This window comes from Physella acuta, unplaced genomic scaffold (genome assembly GCF_028476545.2).
Source record: "Physella acuta isolate Inbredline_101_S28 unplaced genomic scaffold, ASM2847654v3 ptg001570l, whole genome shotgun sequence".
NCBI classification, from domain to species: Eukaryota; Metazoa; Mollusca; class Gastropoda; family Physidae; genus Physella; species Physella acuta.
In genome coordinates, this window is record NW_026733084.1 from 32,450 (window position 1) to 55,783 (window position 23,334).

Consider the following 23,334-nt stretch of genomic DNA (forward strand, 5'->3'; position numbering starts at 1 on the left):
TATCAAACAATCACAAAATGTTTCAAAATGTTTTAATAATGATAAATACAGTCATTGTTCATTGACACATACAAGACATCTTATATAGCACTCTTCAACTACTCACAACATACCTCACTACATAAGAGAGCCTTGTTCAGGCTGGATAATTATAATATCATCTAGTTCCTGTTTCCTTAACCACTGGTTAAAGAGTTGATTAAAAATAAGGACTTTGGTAAATAGAATAAAGTTAGGAAATGGGTTACACTGATTTATATAATTAAGACTTTGGTGAAAAAATATAAAGTTTGGAAAAGGGTTGGATTAAAAATACGGACTAGGGTGAAAAAAAATAAAGTTTGAAAATAAGTTTCACTGACTGATATTGCAGTAAAAAGTTTAAAAAAATTAAAGTTTAAAAATACTTTAATTTGAGTCATTAAATATTGTATGTACAAATACATGGATTTTAATTTTTTAAAATATGGATGATAAAAAGATGGGGTTAACCTTTCAGCCAAATAACTAAACATTGATCAAGTTCTTGTAAGGTGTTACAATAAATTATGGAGTACATGGGTATGCTGAGGGAGGGGGTTCAAACACAACTCTACATGGCCTAACGTCAGGATAGCTGCAGTGGTTTATAACACGGCAATACACCTAGCATCAGTGACAGAGGTTGTGGGTCAAGGTTACACAAGGGGAGTCATACACTTGGAGATTTTAATATACTTGTACATGAGATCATAACTAAGAGGGGGGCGGGGTTTAAAAATCTGGGTGAAATGGTGTAGGTAGATGAGACAACATTATGTTGATGAACATTATTCTTATGTAAACAATAATTTAGTCCAGTCTCAAAATGTATTGTATACAATAATTGAGCATGAAAACAATAGTAAACTAGTATTGTACACAACAATTCAATAGATAAATTAACCCTGAATGTCCCACAGAAAATGTATTCAAACACAGGTATAAGATGCATGTTGTGGATAAGACAATGATGGAATGAAAGACAACCAAACTGTACATTATTTCATCACTTAGTCCAACAAAACTTACACAAGTTTCTCACATAAGTTAAACATGGTGCACAGAGAATAAGCTGCTGGATACTTTATTTTGAAAAACCCGCCAGAATCACCCCAGATGTCATAATACAAAATGCCACCAGGAGAATAGCAATGTTTCGCAAACCCTAGGTAGAAAAAAATAAAAAACTTTAAACAATATAACTTATAAAATAGTGAAACAAAAATTTTTTTTTACTAGGTGCTTCAGTTGATTTCTTTAATACCTTTAACATATCCTAAACATGGCTAAACACAAATAAAAATCATAGTAAAATAAACCCAATGGAATAAACATAAACAAAATATGTTGAAGGAGTGGAGTCAAAGAGAAGGTGATGGTAAGAAAGATGAGGTTCTGAGTTCAAATCCCAGTAAAAATGTGGGCATTGGCACAAGTCTGGATGATGACCAGTTAGCCCATGTACACGTCAGAGGATGATAGCTGGGTCAACATGCAGTGGTCATCTAGTGGTCATCTAGTTTGTCATACTTCACTGCATCTTTACACAAGTCAGGGAAAGATAGCTAGGTCAACATGCAATGGTCATCTAGTTTGTCATACTTTACTGCATCTTTACACAAGTCAGGCAATGATAGCTGGGTCAATGTGAAATGGTCATCTAGTTTGTCATACTTCACATAGGTCTAATAAAGTTAGTTAACTGGTGTGTATGGAATATTTACCCTGACTTCTCGGAATATGAGAACTCCCCAGAACAATGAAGCTATAGCACATGGGGCGGTCGAGACAATAGGGAAGGACACAGCCTCGGAGAGCTCAGCATTAGCGATGAACCAGCAGGCCGTGGCTATACCCCACATGATTCCAGACAAGATTCCTGGCAGGATCACGGTCGGGTACACCTGCAGGAAAATTGACAGGGTTTGGTTAGTACATAAAACAGGATGATGGACACTGGAAGAAACATCAGGAAAATGGATAAGGTTTGGTTAGTACATGAAACAGGATGATGGACACTGGAAGAAACCTCAGGAAAATGGATAAGGTTTGGTTAGTACATGAAACAGGATGATGGACACTGGAAGAAACCTCAGGAAAATGGATAAGGTTTGGTTAGTACATGAAACAGGATGACGGACACTGGAAGAAACATCAGGAAAATGGATAGGGTTTGGTTAGTACATGAAACAGGATGACGGACACTGGAAGAAACATCAGGAAAATGGATAGGGTTTGGTTAGTAAATAAAACAGGATGACGGACACTGGAAGAAACATCAGGATAGGGTTTGGTCAGTACATGATAGACACATCTTTTGGACTGTGAACATATTTTTTAATGGTGGTTAATTAACACAATAGCTACTAATGCGACAAAATGTGACATACCCCCGTGCTACCAAAGTGACATGACGCCATTACTTCCTTTTAAAAATATACTTCCTTATAAAATCTAAAATAAAGTACAAGAATACAAGAGATTCCACCCCCCCCCCCCCCCCCCACACAAAAACGGAAGTTTCTAGCATTTTTTGTTATTATTTTATACTAAGTTTACTAAGTCAAGTTTTGGACAAATTTTTAATCTTATTTTCGTTTACTATTTCCTGAAAATTTTTTCGTTTAGATATTTAAGCTATTAAAATTAGCAATCAGCATCTATTGTAAAGTCGTAACTTTTTAAATATTATAAATAATACCAAGGCACCCCGTGGTGGTCTCAGACCACATGGTTGCATCACAAAATTCACTCCAAACAATAAATACTATCAGAAAAACATGTTAAATTATATATTTTCTTTGAGAGAATACATTCCTTTATTTAATAAGCATATTTTGTGCCTTTTTAATAATTAAACAAATGATACTTATTTCTTTTTTAAATTTCAAAGAAAAGGTGTTTGGGGTTACCTCCCTTAGCTTAGGGATTGAGGAAGAGTTTTGAGATAGGTTTAGGTAGGAAATGAGTTAAAACATGAGTAACTTTCTTAATAAGAGGGCAAACAAAATTTTTTGACACCAGGCAAAATTACCTTCGGCCGATTCTTTTGAAAGATGCAGTAGATGAAAAAGTAGATGGAACTTGTGACGTAGATACCAGTGAACTGGGAGAATGTGTAGTCCAAATCTGAAAGTGGTTTTATCAGGAGACAAATGTTTATTCAGATTTTTACTAGTTAAACTATTTATGTTTACCATTTAAAGTTAAATTTACAAATGAAATACTTACCATTTAGCCTTAAATTTACCAAATGAATTGCTTACAATTTAAACTTAAATTTTCCAAATAAATTGCTTACCATTTAAACTTAAATTAACTAAATGAATTGCTTACCATTTAAAGTTAAATTTACCAAATGAATTGCTTACCATTTAAGCTTGCTCCTTTGAAGTTGTCTTTAACATAAATGGATGGCATGAAGTTGAGGCCATACATGACACCAGAGAAGACGGAGAGGAATGTACCACTGGAGAACAACATCAGAGGGTTACATACATGAATTACATGTGTGAGGGTTACATACATGAGTTACATGTATGAGGGTTACATACATGAGTTACATGTATGAGGGTTACATACATGAATTACATGTATGAGGGTTACATACATGAGTTACACGTATGGGCTCAACCCAACAATTAATTGAAAGCCCCTTCTGCCATGTTTAACAAGTGTTTTGGTACATTTCAATTCTCATCAAGCAATATCAACATTCATGCTTTACTTTTTACACTAATAAAAAAATCAAGTTTACTGAACCAAAATAAAAAAAACATGGTAGGTTGTGTTAAAAAATATTCCCTGAAATAGTTAAGAATCAAACAGAATATTTTACTTGTGAACCAACAACACAACCAGCTCTCCCCCAGAAGGTTCTTAAGTTACTTACATGATTCTTTTTCTAATGGGAGATAAAGTCTCTATAAACATTTTATCATCCTCTTCTTCTACTTGAACTTCTGGTTGTTTCCCTTTGTTCACCTAAATAAAAAAATAAAACATTGAAAAACTAAACAAGTTCTGTTGGAAAGTGCACAAAAGGGAGCTTTAGTTACATGGGAGTACTCACATTTGAGTTTTTGAAAATAAGAACATTGTCATTCCCAGTTGGCTGGGTGCGTCGTGTGCTGCCAAATGACTCGTTAATGGAACCAGCCTGCAGAGGAGGACAGGAAACATCCAGATCAAAACACATTTGATAAATACTGGCCAACAGAGGACAGGAAACATCCAGATCAAACACATTTGATAACTACTGGCCAACAGAGGGGGACAAGGTCAGCCATCAGACTGGCTATTAAATTAAATGAAACCAGGTACTCATTATAGCTGAGTGGGCTCCAGCAGCATGAGTCCAGGCACTATCTACAGGTCAAACACCACCAAGTCAACTGGTCAGACACCACTAAGTCAACTGGTCAAACATCACTAAGTCAACTAGACAAACACCACTAAGTCAACTAGACAAACATCACTAAGTCAACTAGTCAAACACTATTAAGTCAACTGGTCAACACCAAAAAATCAAGAACAAAGGGACAAAAAAGTTCAAACAAAAACAAATCCCACTCACACTTGTTGAGGGCAGGAGAGGTTCGGAGTCCCCACATTCCACTATCACCTCCATGTCAGTTGACGAGCCACTCACTTCATTTTTCACCATCACGTACAGCAGGATGCTGGCAAAAGCCAGCCCCACGCCCCCGTAGTTCATGGCGGAGTGCTGAACTGTGTTGCACTTGGTCCCAAAAAATCCAAATCTAAATTCAAAATTAAAACTTACAACAAAGATTTCATGTCTCTCAACAGTCTTAATACACCAATACTTGAAATAAGGAAAAACATAAGTCCAGATGTTTGTAATAATTCAACTAATTTTTAAAGACCTGTTTTACTTAGATACAAATCAGAAATGTAAATTTAAAAATACAATAGAACTAGATGTTTACACTTAAAGTTTACTTAGTCAAAGACCAATTTTTTTCTTAAAATCTTAGTAGTCAGCACTATGTCCAGCTGCCTTCATCCACTTTTTTACTCTGCCCCCCTCCCCGTGGTTAATTCTGATTTGCTCCAGTTACCTGCCACTTGCCCAGCCAAACACAAGGCCAATAGTTCCCCATATGCTCATGCCCAGGCCCAACCCAATGGTCTTGATCACTGGGACTACACACAAGTTGCCTACAAAAACAAACATTTGCGTAGCTATAGAAATCTAATCAATACTGAAAGTAAAAATATTTAGCTGGACTAGACAAAAATTAATTGAACTTGCAAGTTTTAAATTTTTACATGTTAAAAAATGAAGAGATTTTGCACAGCAAGCATTACTTAAGAGTGAAATAGGTAGGCCCTACCTGTAGCCCATATGGTCCCACCAAGCATCACTAAAGGCTGAAATTCAGAATTCCGAATGAGCTGAACCACAACACCCACAAGAAAAATTCCACTGCACAAAATGTACTGGAAAAACATCCCTGCAACAGACAATCATGATTTAAAAACTGTACTGTGTACACTTACACTCAATCGAAATATAAGTACAATTGAAAGCCATGAATATTGAAAATAACGGCAGAAGGTGAGTGTAATTTTTTTTTTAAATTACTAAATTTAAATTTTGAAGGTAAAAACCCATCATTCAAGAATCAAGTGTCCGTACAGCCCCCACCCTCCCAAGCTATCAAACAAGTCTGTTGTGGAGGTAATGTTAGCAAGTTCATCAAATATTTTTATTTCTTTAGTCCTACACTGCAAGAAAACAGCCAGAATTTTTTTTAAAACACCACACTACTTGATAAGGTAGATTCCGCCACTGGTTCTTGGCGCAGTATACAGTAGACAGTGATATGGCAGTAACCTCATCATTTATTTTAATTAGACTCATGCTTATATCAATTAGACCGAACTTATGAATTATATTAAATAGACCGAACTTATGAATTATATTAATTAGACGACCTCATCACTTATATTAATTAGACGACCTCACTTATATCAATTAGACCCAACTCATGAATTCTATTAATTAGACTAACTTCATCACTTATACATATATTCATTACACCAACTTCGTCAAACTAATAATATTTAAACAAACTTAACTAGAACTTCTCTGTAACAGTTAAGTGAAATGTGTTTTTCAGATATTTCAAATGGTTACAACAATGAAGCAAAGATCGGAAAAATCACACAAATGTTGCACTAATTGCAAATAAAATAACACATACCATCACCAGTAAACCACACAAATGTTGCACTAATTCAATAGCAAATAAAATAACACATACCATCACCAGTAAATCACACAAATGTTGCGCTAATTGCAAATAAAATAACACACACCATCACCAGTAAACCACACAAATGTTGCTCTAATTCAATAGCAAATAAAATAACACATACCATCACCACTAAATCACACAAATGTTGCACTAATTCAATAGCAAATAAAATAACACACACCATCACCAGTAAACCACACAAATGTTGCTCTAATTCAATAGCAAATAAAATAACACATACCATCACCACTAAATCACACAAATGTTGCACTAATTCAATAGCAAATAAAATAACACACACCATCACCAGTAAACCACACAAATGTTGCTCTAATTCAATAGCAAATAAAATAACACATACCATCACCAGTAAATCACACAAATGTTGCACTAATAGCAAATAAAATAACACACACCATCACCAGTAAACCACACAAATGTTGCACTAATTCAATAGCAAATAAAATAACACATACCATCACCAGTAAATCACACAAATGTTGCACTAATAGCAAATAAAATAACACATACCATCACCAGTGTAGAACTTCTTCACAGGTACAAAGTTACTTCCATACATAATGACAGCCACAAACGCACATATATAGCCGACGTAAATAGGGTAGGGGAGGTGTGAATCTGGCTCCACGGTCGAATTGGAGCTGCTGTTAGCTGTTGTGTAGTACAGGTTGGGTAGGATGGTTGTCATGGTTTCCATTTCCAGGGTCGACAAAATAGTTTAGAAGTTCTGACAGTTGGGATCAGGTTGTCAAGCTAAAACATCCACCATCAAATCAGTGGTGTAGTCAGCTGAGGAAAACAAACATCCACCATCAAATTAGTGGTGTAGTCAGCTGAGGAAAACAAACATCCACCATCAAATTAGTGGTGTAGTCAGCTGAGGAAAACAAACATCCACCATCAAATTAGTGGTGTAGTCAGCTGAGGAAAACAAACATCCACCATCAAATTAGTGGTGTAGTCAGCTGAGGAAAACAAACATCCACCATCAAATCAGTGGTGTAGTCAGCTGAGGAAAACAAACATCCACCATCAAATTAGTGGTGTAGTCAGCTGAGGAAAACAAACATCCACCATCAAATCAGTGGTGTAGTCAGCTGAGGAAAACAAAATGACTGGGTAAATATTTACTTAAGTATGAAATAATTCACAATGTTTAATACTTGTGATGTTTTGAAACTCGTGAAGCACTATCACCTGTGTAAACTTTTCCAAACAATAATATCTCCAGGTGTAATTTAAATTATCAATCAAAACCTAAACACAGGATTTTAAACTAGCAAACAAAATGTCTTTAATCAACTAATTATCTTTTAAATTAGCAAGTTTGTTTGGTAACCATTAAAGTAAAAAATGTTTCTTGCATGCCGTAAAAGAAACTCTGTTCAAGCAGGATTAATGTCAGATGTTTAATGAATTATGCTCAGCCACACAGTGGACTAACTAATCCAAACAAACTAGTTACAAAAGTGATTGAAGAATGTTTGCCAGCCCAGAGCCTACTGGGGGTGATAACAGCCCAGGTAAGACACTGGTCATTTACAAACAAAGAAGGGTTATCAGCTGGGCCTAGATCATTCCTGATTAGTGGACATCAGGTCCAGGGAATAAACTTTGGTATGCACATGTGACTCAGTCTCCCTGCCCCACATTCAATCCAGCTAATCCCCAGCTAATCCCCAGTAATAGAGTTCAATGGACTGTGTCAAAAGTTGAAATTTAAAAAAAAAAATAGATATAACATTCATTTACAATAACAAAATTATGATAAGATAATTTCATAGCTAGAGTGAGCTGATTAATTTGAGAAGCTGATAAAAGTAAAAAAAAATCAAGTCTCTACAGTACCATTATAAATTCCTTGTTATTGGTGATATGGATATGGCTGATCTCTTAGCTGATGTTATGGCTGATCTTCTAACTGATGTTGTTATGGCTGATCTTCTAACTGATGTTGTTGACAAAATAGAGAGTAGCAACTGACCTGGTGACAACAGAGAGAGAGATCAACTTTTTAATGTTATCACAACTGTGATTACATTCCTAAATATCAATGCAATGATAAACAATTTCAAGAGAAATATTTCAGTGCATACACCCTGTGACCTGCTGGCTGTATTGATTATATTATTATTAAGGAATGAATGACAGTCAAATTAAAATTTATACATGCATGTCAGAAAGCTGGTAACATGTCTCAGACTGAATGTTCAATGTTAACCAGGAAAAAATTAAAACAACAGGGTTATGTTTACGGCTAAGTTAACCCTTGGTTTTTTAAGAAAACAGTCACAGCTTTTACTGTTAGGTACTGTAACATATCTTCTAACAAAATTTATCTGATTATATTTTAACACATAATTTATGTTGTTTGATTTCAACATGTTCAAAGTAACTACAGTTTTTAACAGTAAGAATATTATAGATAGCTTTTGCAGTATAAAATCTGGTTGACAATCCCCTGAAAGTCAGTTATCTGATGTTGGTATCTAGGATGTCAGATGAAAGGAATGAATCTTTTTTACACCATGTTCACATGGAATGGGGTTATCTTTGGCCACGTTGGAATTCTGATCACAAAATACCCTGGTACATATGGAGTAACTGGCTGACAAGATTACTGTTAACTAGCACAAAATACCCTGGCACATATGTAGTAACTGGCTGACAAGATTATTGTTAAACAGTTGACAGGAGGCTGGCTAGATTTTGGTTACATCATTAAGGGATGGCGTAGTCAAGAGGGTGAGGCATATGACTGCTAACCCAAAAGATTTGAGTTTGAGTCCTCAATTCATGTCAGTCAACCCAACTCTCCATGAAAAGCTGACTCGCCTTAAGAGTAAAGGGGGATGGGCATAATGCTGACCAATCTACCTATACATATGTAGAGGTCACTGAACCAGGGGAAATCCCCTGCCCCATGGACCATCAGCTTTGAAAGGGCACTTTACTTTTTCCCTGTTTCCTCATTAAAACTGATTGATAGGCCCACTCACAATTTTTTCTTTTTAGTTATTTTAATAGTAGCTCGTATTATAAATTTTAAATAATTTATTTTCTCCTTTTTAGTGCATTATTACATATAAGCTTGTATTAAAATATTTTTTATGCATTGTAGTGTAAATAGCGTGTAGACTATACTGTAGCGTGAATGTACACCATCTGTATACTGATGTTGTACAGAGTGAACAAGTGTGACAGTGAGCCTGTTATGGAGTGGTATTTAAGGAGGACGAACCAAAGGACACAGGGAGAAAGTGGCTGGTGGGTGGGAGCACAATCAATGTTGGATGGGAATAATCTTATGAAGGAGACAATCTGATTCAGATTTTGTTAGGAGTCATCCATTTATGACGTCCAAGAAGAGGGTGAGGTTAGATAAAAATCACCTTTTGTGGACGTGTGTGGACTGAGGGGGGAGGGGGGGGGGGGGGGGGGGGGGGGAAAGGGGGGTGTCCACATTTCAAACTAACATAAAACTTGTATCCTGCTTGTAAACAGTAAAATTAAGACGACAGTGCTTGTGTTTTAAAACCCATAGTGAAGTGTAAATAAAGCACTGGATTTATACCTATACTGGGTTATCCTTATCATATGACGTCATGATTTGTAGTGATTTTAACCTCCCCTCCCTCCTCAACCCCATGCAGCTTTACGATTAGCCAGGACCCAACCCCTTAAATGATGTCACACCTCAGTCTAATCATAAATGCTCATCTTAATTATTAAAATACATTCAACAAGTACATAGAATTAACTGTTAGCACCCTCCCTACCCCCCCCCCCCCCCCCCATGTTTAATACTTTGCTTGCGTTTTTGGTTGGTAATGGGAAAGATCCATGAACAAATATATTAATATTTGACATGCTAATTTTTCTCTCAACACTCTAGATCAGGGGTTCCCAACCTTTTTTACTCTAGAGCACATTCTAAAATATCGGTAGGGTGGCGGGCACCACCTATTTTAAATTGACAAACTCCTTCCAGAGGCGTAGCGACCCTTCTCGTCACCCGGGGACAAAACTTTCGATTTTCACCCCCCCCCCCCCCTTATTTCAAGCACACTGTGTTGTTAAATAATATTAAATTATAAATAATTCAATTGTTGAGATCCAAAGAACCAAACCTTACATAAAATAAATATTAAAATAAGTAAATACCAAATAGAAATGGTATTTTAATGTAGTATGTAGCGTTTGGACAAAGGGAGATAATTTTCACACAAAAACCTGCCCAAAGTTCTTGAGTGATTTTTCAAATTTTGTTGTTACCACTGTCTCTTATTAATTTAAAATTAATATCATATTAATTTCCAATACACAAATCAACCAAATTTTAAAAATCTACTGAGGTTCAGCTATAACCTAGTGCAATTACTTTTCATTTTCTTTCATTTTTGCTTTAAAAAAAATTAATTTTGAAACAATATATGCTCTAAATCAACTTTATTTTATTATATAAATATTGTGGTTTTTATTTTATCAAGAAATTGTAATTTAATTTTACAAATACATTTTTTATGAATTTTTTATGATTCAGACCTTCATCTGCCATTTTTTCATATATAATTAGTCATAGTAAAAATGTAAAATATTTTAAAATAAAGCATACCACCAAAGAAAAAAAGAAAATGTTTTTGCAAATATATTTTATAAATTTTTCATTTTTGTTTCCCACTACTTCATTTTTTACAGAGCTTATATAAGACTATACAATTTAAATAGAAAAAATATATTTCTCCTCTCCTACTAAAGCTAGAAATATAACTTTGGTACCAATGGAATTCTTAATCTTTCCTCTAACTAACTCATATAATTTTGGGAAAAAATACTCAAATATTCATTTCTTATGCTACTACCTATTTTAATGGTAGTGCGAAACTTAAACCATTCAAATTAAAGCCAAGTTATCTAAGCTTTTGAATTAATGTAGGCCTATATAAAATTATTTGGATGATTGAAGATACAGATGTCTCATAATAGACTCGTCAAAAATAGGTGTGTTAGGTTGATAGTAGTATTGTAATCTTGACTAGTTTTATAGTTAGAAATTAGGGTTAGACTTATGACTATGGTTGGGGTTAGCTTAGGGCGGCTTAGACCTTAGGGATAGGGTTAGCATTAACATTAGCAAGCCATATGTATATTTTAGTTAACTACCAGTAAACTAACACTTTCACCACCCTTTTTAAAGATTCTATTATTTGACACTGGTATAAAAAAAAAACTCTAAAAATAAAATAAAATCATTAAAAAATTGGGTAATATATCATTTTAGGTGTGTAAAATTAGCTGAAGCTAGTAATCATTGTTAATGCTTAAATAGAAGAATATTGTGATGTATTTGTGTCAAATATTATAGATTACTGAATAATAAACCAAGATCAATGGCTAAAGAAATTAACTTTAAACAGCAGTGTTTGCGTTCTGGATTTGCTATATGAATAGCAGCCCTCTGTAAGTTAGAGTGGTTTCCCCTGAATCTCTAACTTTAATTTTACCACCAAAAAAAAACTTGAACAAGATGACTGCTAAAGTAAATGAGCTTGGTTGCATCTGATGAAAACATCCTAGTCTTTAGTTTTAGGGGTTGTCATGAAATGATGTCACACTCGTGACGGTGTGTGATGAGGGGGAGGGGGGTTCACACTTTTGCATTATAAAAAAGCTATGTTAGAAAAGGAATTTTAGACGTTATTTTGCGCTTTAGAAAAATGTTTTAATAAATTGCAATAGGAATTGATCAAAATACTCTGTTGACAGAGTTCTGACAATATTTTGGAAAAATATCGATGTTTTAAGAAAAATTCAACTGCAATTTTGAGGGGGGTTGTAGGCTGAGGTGTGACGTCATTTTAGGGGGTCTGTCTTTTTGTGACAATGTGTGATGGAGGGGAGGCGGGAGGTAAAAATCATCAAAAAAAGCGTGATGTCATTTATGGATGACCCCCTTACCACAATAATCAGAATGTTTAAAAACAGGTACCTTACTCAATAAATACTTATTACTGATATTAATAACTTATTAGGCTAAGTAGTACTTAGTAGTACTTAGATTAGGCTTTTTGATGAGAATTACAGAATGATTTTTTTATTAAAAATGTATCAATAATAGCTTGCACACTAGTAAACTAAGCCAATTTAGCATATTTTAACTTTCTGTGCAAAGTCATTATTACTGAAAAAAAATTCCAAAGTCAGGTCAGCCTGTGGCACCCTCCACTGAACTTGACAGAAGGAAAAAAAAACTTGACCCGTGACCTTCATTAAAACAGAATTTGCTTTTGTTTTTTTTTCATTTTTAGTAAACATGTGCTTAATCTTACCCAATAAGTGATAAAAATTTGAAAATTAATTTTAATTACTGTTGTAAAGTGAGATAAACAGATTAATAAACACGTGTTTTCTTGAGGGGGTGTGGCACATCCCGACATCGCATTGTTTGTAACTTTATATTTGTGTTTTATGACTATATTTGTTCACAATCAGCATGCTATGCTTTTAATTTTGATAAAGGGTAAGTATACCAAGTTACAAAACCTGAAATCTAACTAATAATTCATACTTTCAGTTTAAAAAAATAATGAAAACGATCATCAATGAAGAAAGCGTAAACATTCTATTTTTAGGTGTGACATAAAAAACAGTCATAAATCTAGCCGAATGATTGGATTCTTGCGCGTCACACATTTTCCCGCGCTTCGTGTTCACCAAAAAAGATTATAATAAAATGGCATTATTATTCTTACAGAGCATATCTTATGCCTACAATAAATTATTACCAGTTTATTGTAACGTGTGTAAAATTAATGCTTTCAAGTAAAAGATAGCAATAGTCTGGTTAAAAATAGCTGCGGTATTTTATAGTTATTTGATTCGAAAGATAAGAATTATATAGAGCAACTTTCACTAAGGCGCCGCTTGCGAGACAAACAAAGGAATTAGGCCAAAAGTAGATCCGACAATTCTTAAATAACAGACTTAAATAGAAACGGATAGTTCCGATTTCTTAAATTAACGATGGCTTCGTAATCATTAGTTTTATCGCTCTACCCATTAGTGAAAGCGAAACTGGTCGCCATTTTTGGTAAGCGCGTGAGCCGTGCGATGGCGTCAAATCAACAAACCCGGAAGCTGTGAAACGAACGGCCTACTTAGATCTATTACTTAATGAAACTTTGAAACATTTTTGTAACTTTTAAATCCTCCTAAAAAATAGGCCTATGAAATAATTATTAAAATTTAATGAGTCACCTTTGTCACATTACTAGATTATTATCTAGATCAGGGGTCTCCAAACTACGGCCCGCGGGCCGGATGCGGCCCGCGAGGTCCTCTCATCCGGCCCGCGGAGATCATTTTGTCCACGGAAGAAAACATTTGTTGGTGATGGCTGAGGAACTTTGCTCAGAAAAATCACGACATGTCAGGAATAAACTGGCCCCTGAACTGAAATTTGATAGTCAATGCGGCCCCCGGACTGAAAAGTTTGGAGACCCCTGATCTAGATTCTAGATCTAGTCTTGGCCGATTTTACGTACGTAAAATAACGGTAAATGTCGATTGATGACCAAAAAAAATTGATTCAATCAAAATTCAAAAAATCATTAAAAAATTCATTTCAATGAATCATTGTGTTGTTATAAAAAAGAAGACTTTAGTCATCAAATCAATAAACAAAGATAAAGAGAAAAATTAAAATTTCGTACCTAATCAAACGTCTTTTTAGATTCTAGATCTAGTCAACCGACAATAAAATAAAATAATAAAACAGACAGCAGACCTACTACCACCATTTTGGTTTCATGAAAGCCAGTTTTTGGTCACATGACAGAATATTTATATTTAGAAAACGATCAGCTGACAATAATACTTCTATTTAAAACCAGTAGGCCTAAGGCGATAAGTTATAACATAGCGTTTAAATAGGCCTATCTAGATCTAGTATCTATCGAAACAATACTTTTCCTACTTTGGCTTAGGCTAGATAGTAGATACAATAGATTTGCGTCTCTTAGTTACAAAAGTTTGGGCTGCATAAAAATCTATTTTATATTTACAATTCAAAACTGCAGCTAAAATGAGCTTCTAATTTTTTCCCCAACTTTTTTGCCGTCCCTATGGTCGGCGCCCGAGGACGCAGATGCGTAGCGACCCTTCCCGGGGACAAACTTTCGATTTGCACCCCCCCCCCCCCTCAGACTTTCGATTTGCACCCCCTCAAACTTTCGATTTGCACCCCCCCCCCCCTCAACCTATCAATTTATTTTTCCAACCCATTTTGGCGCCCCCTAAGGTCGGCGCCCGAGGACATGTGTCCCCCCCTCGCTACGCCTCTGCGTGCGACCTTGTTTTCTAGAACGGAGTTATTTAAATGTAAACAAAGCTGGCAATATTTTTCTTGGATCTCATAGTTGTTGGGCGCTGGTTGTCATCACAACTACCCAGACGCCACAATTAAAGCGTGATTTATGAAAACATTGAGAATACGCAAATCATCTTCCGTAATATTGAGATAGAACATACCATTTGGCGTCAGGTGCCAGTGGCGTCGCGGGGCGCCCTCGGGATCTATCGGTTATACTACCATGTTTAGTCATCGAATGTAATATCCCACCGTGTATAGTAGGGTGCTTTAAAAAAAGATATAAATTTAAAAAATGAACAAATAGCCTAAATAAATAAAAAAAAACATATATAAACACCCCGCCTCACTTTTATCACAAATCGTCACAAAATTATGGACCCCCTCACCCTACGTGCAGTGTTTCTTCCAGACTTTTTTCTCCCGGGGGGGGGGGGGGGGAGAAATTTTCGGGAGAGGGTGGGGGGCGGACTAAATTTTCCCGGGGGGGGGGGGCGGACACTGTTAAACGTATATATTGTCTATATAAATTCCATTTCGTTCCAAGAGATGCCTGGAAAAAACTCTGCCTACGAGGGTGACTTCATTTATGAACGACCCCTAGATTCTATATATTGAGAGAGAGAGGGAGTTCATATTGTACCATGAGTATATGATTTGGTGTGATGATATGTGCAAAATTGCTACATGCATTAAATGGGTTAGAGATAGATCTATGTAGATCTAGATCTTTTCTATGTCTATGTACACAATCCATAATAGTTGGTAAAACTATATAAAACACGTAGGCCCAGAGATATGAGACTTATCTTTCAGCGTTTACGAATTCGTATCGAGCTTGATTTCTCAGTAGTATCGATAAAGACTACAGTTTTTAAAAATTCTTTTCCATTGCAGTGCAATGTTATTTTATTAACTACTGCACTTCTGATTATATTACATTCTTGTTTATTTTATTTTGAGTGTTAATTCAATTGTATATACTTTAATTAAGTTCATGGTTTAATACTGTTGTTTACTTCGGCTAAGCTAATATTAATATTAAATAATTTTAGAATCGTGTTAAAATGTTATTGTCTAAATATTGGTACTCGATTATTGCTATATCAATCTACCTTTACTAACTTCCCGGAAAAAAGATAAAAACTAATAATTGCTTAAAAAACTCGGGATTAGCCCGTAGTGGCGAAACGGAAGTACAGAAATTTTAAATTTAGCCGTACTGGCGAAAATCCCGCTTAAATATTTTTAAGTAATCAATTAGCTAGGATCGTTGTTTATTTTACTTAAATAATTTGCGATACCGGAACTAGATCCAACAGAAAACATAATAAATCGATTTGGTGGGAAATATCAAGATATTTTTGTAGAAAATAGATCTAAAATACTAAAAGATCTTGGCACTGATTAGTAAATTGCACAATAATTACATCTAGATCTAGATGGGGTAAAACTGCATTTTAGCGTATTTCATTCCCCGCTTCACGATCACCTCCAGTTGAGCGTATTTCATAATGGAGACAAGCGAGTTGACGAGATTCCTTCCATAGTGTTGTTGTCATGGAATAAAAACGTGCTTTTTAGATTTAGACCGTAAAAAAAAATAAAAAATAAAAACTTAAGCCTAAAATTAATTTAGAAATTTTGTATTTTTAGAATAAATGCTATAAAAGTTGCAAATCCAGAGAACTAGAAAATAATTTGTTGAGTTTAAGGCTACATTTCTATTTATTTTCATCAAGCCTAAGTTATAACCGGATGTTTCACTTTCGTAAGACAAATATTGATTGGCTGTACAGTAACTTAGTGATCGATAACTATTTGTTTACAAAACTTTGCAGATCAAGTTTTTAAATAACAATGCAAATTAAAAACCCCATGACCTAGTTTTCTATTTTTAGCTTACAATGTGTACAATAAAAATTTTGTCGGCCTATCCAATAGCAGGATGCCATTGTTTATGTCGCCATTACACGTGAAAACCAAATTGTTTTTGCCTTTTTTTTTAATTTTTATTTAGTTACCGAAAATATTAAAAACATCAAATACGTCCAATCTTTAGTAAAGTCCGAAAAAACCCAGACAGACAGGATTTTATAACCATATTAATTGTAACTACGCCGTGCAAGAATTTTAAATTAATTTATACACCTCTCAAATACCTTTGAGACTTTTCTCGCTGGTGTCCATTAATAATAATTTTAATTAGGCCCTAGGCCTATTAAAAATTATTAATTAATTAAATATTAGGCCTAATGACATTTAATAGGCCCTAATTTTAATTTAAATTAATTTGATGGCGAAAAAGAGTTTCGCTTTTAACTCTTGAAAATCCTAATAGATCTATATAAAAAAAAAAGCCCATGATGGTAAATGTGTGCATTTCTCTCTGCAATATTTTTGGCAACGTCAGCATGTTCAGCGATAGGCCTATACATATTAATATAAAAATATATCCTTAGGGCCTATATGAAGAACTTAAAGATACGGACTTGTTGAAAATAATATGGTGGACGGTAATAAATGTATAAACTTAAACTAAATTTTATTTAGTCCCTAAAGAAGTAAAATAAAGGCATATTCGAATGTAGAAACAGATTTCTAACTAGATTTCTCTCTAAAGCGTTTATTATTTATCGAAAGGGGAGAGTAAGAATTGTTTTTAAATAGTGAGATATGATTATTAGGCTTATTAATATTTATAACTAATATAACATTTTTATATATGCCACAGATGACACCATTTAAGGGGGTGACACCAAGGCAAAAAATTGCAAAATATACAGAAGAAAAATGTTGTTTTGCCAGTCCCATTAATGATTAATTAAAGTTAAATAGTCTTTTAAGTACAAATCAACAACTATTACAAGAGGGTGGGGGTGATATCATGACGTAAACGTGCTAACTATAAAGAAAACATTGCTACATACAAGTTCCAACTGTATTATTAACAGACTAATGATAAACATCGTTACTTGGGTGACACCTGATCTAACGATGCCATTGGGCCTTAGACCTAAGCACTTTATTTAAATTTTTACTACTTTCAAAACTTTAATCTTCAGGTTCTCTCAACATGGAGACAGGAATAAGACAGACACAGGGACAAAGATACCAACAATGTTTTAAACTTGAACACTGCAATCAACTGATTTACAACCCTCTGTATTCAAGTGGCTAGAGTACTACCATGTATGTTACTTTAAATAACAGTTAGGGTTTAGAATATGCTTACAGTAGGTCCTTTAAGAGTTAATTGTTCAGATCCCTTTATGTGGCTTCTGTGGGGTGGGGGACTATGCTACGTTCTAAATTTTAAGTATTCCATTTAAGAGTGTAAACTAAATTAAGATATTAGTATCACTTTTAAGTACCATTTATACTGTAGTATAATAAAGTAAACTGATCTTGTCATTGTTTTGCAGGTGTTTTGTGCTTATGGGTTTATGATTACAGTAAAAAATAAAACCAAGTGCTGTGATAGGTTGAAACAAACCAGGTATGATTGTAAATATGAAAGAATTTCCAATCTGATTTAATGAAAGGTGAAATTTATTGTACAGACTTTTGTAGGTAAACTAATTGCATTATAACAGTATAAAATGTAAAACTGAATAATAAAGCTGAATGATAAATTAAAAACCATTATGTAGAGCTGAACAGTTGCGATTGTATTTTGTTTAAAAAGATTTATTTTTACATTTTCAGGTCCATGGGACAGATGGAGAGATCATGAGTTTCTCTGACCTTGGCATAGGAAGGGATAGTGTAGTCAAGTTCAATACAATGCTCAGCCACCTTTATTTTCCCAACCAGTTACTAGAGCCCATTATTAGAACTTGAGACTATCAGGTTAGTTATCCAATGTTCTGCTACTCACATACACTGTATTATTTGTATATCGTTATATTTTATATATCGTTTGTTTATTTATCATTGTGAATTTAAGGCTACACTCACACAGTTTTGCATAGTCAATATGAACTATTTTAAACTTATCAAGAATACACTAAACAAGCACCAACTGTACTGCAATGTACTTTCCAATGAGAAGTGGAGTGTAAACATTTAATTTAAAGCAAATTATGTAAGGTGATGGTGTGGCTTAGCTGCAGAGAGCAAGACTGTATAACCCAAAGTCTCAAGTTTGAATCTGGATTCAAGTCAGCAGAACTTCCCTGAGTCCACCCAGCTGCTCTGATAGGTACCTAACTCACGTTAGGGAAAGTAAAGGAGACTGGGCATAGTGACCACACTATCCCTTCATATGCTGAAGTCACAGAAACAGCTTATCTCTACTGCACTTGCCCCATGGACCATCAGGCTAAATAAACTTAAGTGATGTGAAACAGATATTTTTAATTTGTTAACCAAAACATTTTGTTTGCAGCGAACCTGGATTAATAAAACATTTTATTTTATTTTAATATTTAGTAGGGCTATATATGAGTTGAACTAAACTAAAAAAGATATTTTCATACATGAACTAATATGTGGGCACTATTGATTCTAAATGTAAAAAACTTAGATAACTTACTGCTAATTCAAAATTTGTGCTATATCAGTCAGCATGTTTGCCAAAGCCACATTGTCAAACAAATGTTTGAAATAAAGGGTAGACCTTTGTAGACAATCTTTATTTTAGTACAATTTCCACACTCAAGATATTCCAGTTTTAATATGTCACCATAACGGCAACTGGTGGAGGGGGTCTCTTTAAAGATTAAACAGTTGTCTTTATTTTCTTACAGAATGTGTATTTTTTGTTTCCCAGGATTTACCAGCCTGAGGATTAAGGCGTCTCTTCAAGATGGATGTTAGAACATCACATATGGTTATTTTTTCAGGCCACCTGATGTTCAATTTGCTACACAGCCATTCATTATTGAAAGTCTCAGAACCATAAAGGAGAACAAATTTTACATTGCTGTTCAACAGTCATATTTGGAAAACTGTAGACAGCTCTTGACATCCATATTGTGTGGAGGATGTTGGATACTTTGCTGATATGTCTTTTGATGTCCTCATCTGCTCCCCCATCATCTTACAACAGATCCTAGATGTGTAAAGTGATCTTGCTCAAATAGTCATTTCTTGTGTCCTAAGTGGGAACTCCTGTTTGTTGTTGATTCTTATCACTTGTGTTGTTTTCCAGTTGATCATTAAGCCTATATTAAGAAGGTTCATCATAGTTTGCTTAGCGTGGATTGGGCATGTTGTCAATGTGAGAGTATAGCATCCTCAATATCTAGACCTCCAGCTAAGTGAGGGTCCACTGAATTCCACCCTTTTGGTCTGATGTACTTTATACGTGAAAAGCGTATAACATTTCTGTACTCACTGAAAAAGGGTTGGTTAACTTGTGGATACTCTGGCAGTTGGAGTCTTTGTAGAGGTGTTGGATAATATTGCTGAATTTCAGAGGGGTTATTAGTTGTTGAATGTGCAAATTCAATTTTTTCAATTGGTTGGCTTTCATGTATAGATATTCTGCTATGCAGTATTTGTTTATAGATGTCTATCTATCTATTTATGCATATTTTTATGTTTGTGTGTGAAACTAAGGTCTAGTTACACACAGTCATATAAAATTAAAAACTTGTTAGATTAAGATGTTTTAGATATTGTCTGTAGCCATCAAATTTTTATTTATTCTGAAGGTTGTATGTATTGATTCCATTTTGTCTAGTTATTGAGCATACTGAAATCTGCTAATATTGATTTATTATCTTCCTACTTACTTCTCCACTTGTAACCTATATGATCTATTACTTAATTGTAGCATCAAAAGTATTCTTTTAATGTGAATAAAAATTTTAAACAAGTAAACTGTCGCTTCTTGTTTGTTTGTTTTTTGTAGTTCACTCAATGTCTTGTTACAGTATAAATGTAAGTAGCCAGTTTGTGTACCGGTAATTTTCTGGGAGGGTGGGGGGTGGGGCATTCATTTCACAGTGAAGTGAACATTTCTAGCATTTACTATGATTTACACTGGTATTAGTAAAAGTAATTCATGAGAATTGCATCTTTTTTTGTATCTGCATTGGAAGGTTAAAAAAAAAAATACAATAATTATGCTATAGACCAATGCATATTAGCAATCTTCATACATGTAGTTAACACATACATTAAAGTATAGCAAAGCAGTGATGTCGCTATTTCGCACTCCACGACCTCGCTACGCCTCTGTAGCAAAGTATATATGATATATCCCACTGACAAGTTTTTAAAAATGTAGGATACCAGCACAGGCGACAATGTGACATGTCTCAATCACTAGTAAGTAGGCTTGAAAGTACTACATGGACTTGTACAACTAATTGAGCTGTAATATGTTGCAAGATATGTATGGCTTGATGACACTGAAAGGTGCTTAATAAAAAGCAAGGGATTAATATACCAGTGTAGTTTTTATGTACGAGAGGTTTATGGGAAGTTAGGGCAAGTGTCTAATATCAGAAAGGGATGCTAGTTACGGCGCTTCATGAACAACGAGAGTTTCATTTATGACAGGATTAATCAGGTTAATTTCAAACTTTTGCTTGGAGGGGGGGGGGGGGGGGGGAGGGTGGATGACCTTTATTACAGAAGTAGGTGAGGATGTCAGATTTAGGGAATTTACAAGAGTACCCTAATGTTTGTTAGTAAACCGGTAATTAAATACTTTCTGGCTCTAACACCGATCTAGACTTCATGAACTTTATAAGTAGGTACTAGTTAGTTACACGTCAAGTACATTACTCGTTAACTAAAATAGTGTTGTACATGTTCACCCCCGCAATCTATTTGCCGCTCTAAAAGACTGAGTTACTCCAATGCCAACTTTCTCAAGTACATCCACTCTGGATTTAGCATTCATTCTGATCTAGAAGACGTACTTCTGATGCAAGGTAAGATACAAGAATCTGACGAAGAAAAGTTTACTGGTGACCCAGAGAAAAACAAAATTTCGCCTGGTCAGCCTCATTCACAAATATTGTCAAACTTTAAGCGATTAGCCCCAGAATCCACGATGACAATAGTATATAAAACAATAGCAACGTAAGTCAAAGCTCGGCAAGGTGGGATGCGACTTCTTTATGATGGTTTAATCAAGTTCAGAGAGAACAAATACAAGAACAAAGTTTCTTCCAGGCAGTTTCTTCCAGGCAGAGTTTCTTTCAGGCATCTCTTCGCCCCCCCCCCCCGAACAAAATGGAATTTATATAAAAAATATATACTTTCGACAGTGTCCCCCCCCCCCTCGGAAATTGTTGTCCGCCCCCAAAAAAATTTCAAGTGCACCTCCGGAGAAAAACGTCTGGAAGAAACACTGCTTCCAGGCGTCTCCTCCCACCCCCTCCGAAGAAAGTCTACCGCTTCCCCCCCCCCCCCCCAAATGAAACGGAATTTATATAGAAAACATACTTTTACCAGTGTCCCCCCCCCCCCCCCCCCGAACGAAAATATCAAGTGCCCTCCTTGAGAAAACAAGAAACACTGGACAAGAATATGATGTATTTGCGATGTTTGCTACGTACTAATTGCAAAGGTAGATTGAGAACAGAAAAAGGGCCTAGATCTAAGCGAAATACTTAATAAATGACGAAATAAAATAATTGTTTGCTCATTTTGTTTCTAACTCGTATGTGTTTCAATGAATTCATAAGTTACATTTTTAACAACTGGCAAAAAGTCTTTTTTCCGCTCTTTAAGCTAAAGGTAACGAGATTCACAGGCGCTTAAATTTGTAGCTCTTCGCCAGAGTTTCTTCCAGGCGTCTCTTCAGGGAAGCGAAGCCCCCCCCCCGAAGAAAGTCTACCGCCCCCCCCCCCCCCGAAGAAAGTCTACCGCGCCCCCCCCCCCGAAAATTTCAAGTGCCCCCCCCCCCCCCCCCCGGAGAAAAAAGTCTGGAAGAAACACTGCTCTTCGGGGAAACCTGCCATTGAGTATGCTCAAAATTCACATAGTTTTTCATTTCATGTCGATTGGATGAAAGGTGTAATAATGCATAAAGGACATCCCCCCCCCCAAACACACAGACATTTTGTTGTTCACTTAATTTTGTGACCAAATATTGATCTAAGCCAAACCATGCATAAACGTGAAAAAACCAACAATAAATTAAAATTATCTCAATCGTTTTCTGAAACTAAAAGAAACTAAACGACTTATAAGGGGTCTTCCATAAATAACGTCACGCTTTTTTTGACGCTTTTTACCCCCCCCCCCCCATCCACCACACGTCGTCACAAAAAGCCAGACCCCCCCTAAAATGACGTCACTCTTGAGCCTACAACCCCCTTCACAATTGCTGTTGAATTTTTCTTAAAACATCGATATTTTTCCAAATTCTCGTCAGAACTCTGTCAACATAGAGTATTTTGATCAATTCCTATTACAATTTATTAAAACAGTTTTCTAAAATACGAAATAACGGCTAAAACTCGTTTTCTGATATTGCTTTTTTATAATGAAAAAAGTGACGTCACACCATCTAACCCCTACCCCCCTCCCCCTCATCGCACACCGTCACAAAATTGCGGACCACCCTCCCCCCCCCCCCCCCCCTACGAGTGTGACGTCATTTATGGACGACCCCATAAGCCTTAAATTATAAGTAAGTGTGCACTATAGGCCATAGAAATATTTAATTAA

The 23,334-nt window shown here is 35.3% G+C and overlaps 1 protein-coding gene and 1 long non-coding RNA gene across 10 annotated transcripts; one reads left to right on the forward strand and one right to left on the reverse strand.

Annotated features, from left to right (window-relative positions):
* Nucleotides 1-15: 15 nt before the first annotated feature.
* On the reverse strand, nucleotides 16-14,148 carry LOC131928923 (transmembrane protein 144). Of its 5 annotated transcripts, none has more exons than XM_059285092.1 (12): nucleotides 14,042-14,148; nucleotides 8,178-8,313; nucleotides 6,840-7,118; nucleotides 5,382-5,501; nucleotides 5,106-5,205; nucleotides 4,598-4,784; nucleotides 4,094-4,180; nucleotides 3,914-4,005; nucleotides 3,393-3,490; nucleotides 3,056-3,150; nucleotides 1,746-1,925; nucleotides 16-1,186 (listed from the first exon to the last, which is right to left on the reverse strand). In XM_059285092.1, exons 3-12 carry the CDS (start codon nucleotides 7,024-7,026, stop codon nucleotides 1,106-1,108), a joined length of 1,227 nt encoding a protein of 408 aa, XP_059141075.1. In that variant the 5' UTR covers nucleotides 7,027-7,118; nucleotides 8,178-8,313; nucleotides 14,042-14,148; the 3' UTR covers nucleotides 16-1,105. The 5 variants fall into 5 exon arrangements, with proteins under 5 accessions (XP_059141075.1, XP_059141076.1, XP_059141077.1 ...); XM_059285093.1 differs by having other exon boundaries at nucleotides 14,116-14,132; XM_059285094.1 differs by lacking the exon at nucleotides 8,178-8,313.
* A 1,840-nt stretch (nucleotides 14,149-15,988) lies between these two features.
* On the forward strand, nucleotides 15,989-20,523 carry LOC131928926 (uncharacterized). 5 transcript variants are annotated; one of them, XR_009383865.1, is made up of 5 exons: nucleotides 15,989-16,144; nucleotides 17,763-17,889; nucleotides 18,123-18,196; nucleotides 18,406-18,549; nucleotides 19,088-19,465. It is a non-coding gene; the product is annotated as an uncharacterized LOC131928926 (long non-coding RNA). The 5 variants fall into 5 exon arrangements; XR_009383861.1 differs by lacking the exon at nucleotides 19,088-19,465 and adding an exon at nucleotides 19,472-20,523 and having other exon boundaries at nucleotides 15,991-16,144; XR_009383862.1 differs by lacking the exon at nucleotides 19,088-19,465 and adding an exon at nucleotides 19,472-20,523 and having other exon boundaries at nucleotides 15,995-16,107.
* Nucleotides 20,524-23,334: the final 2,811 nt, after the last annotated feature.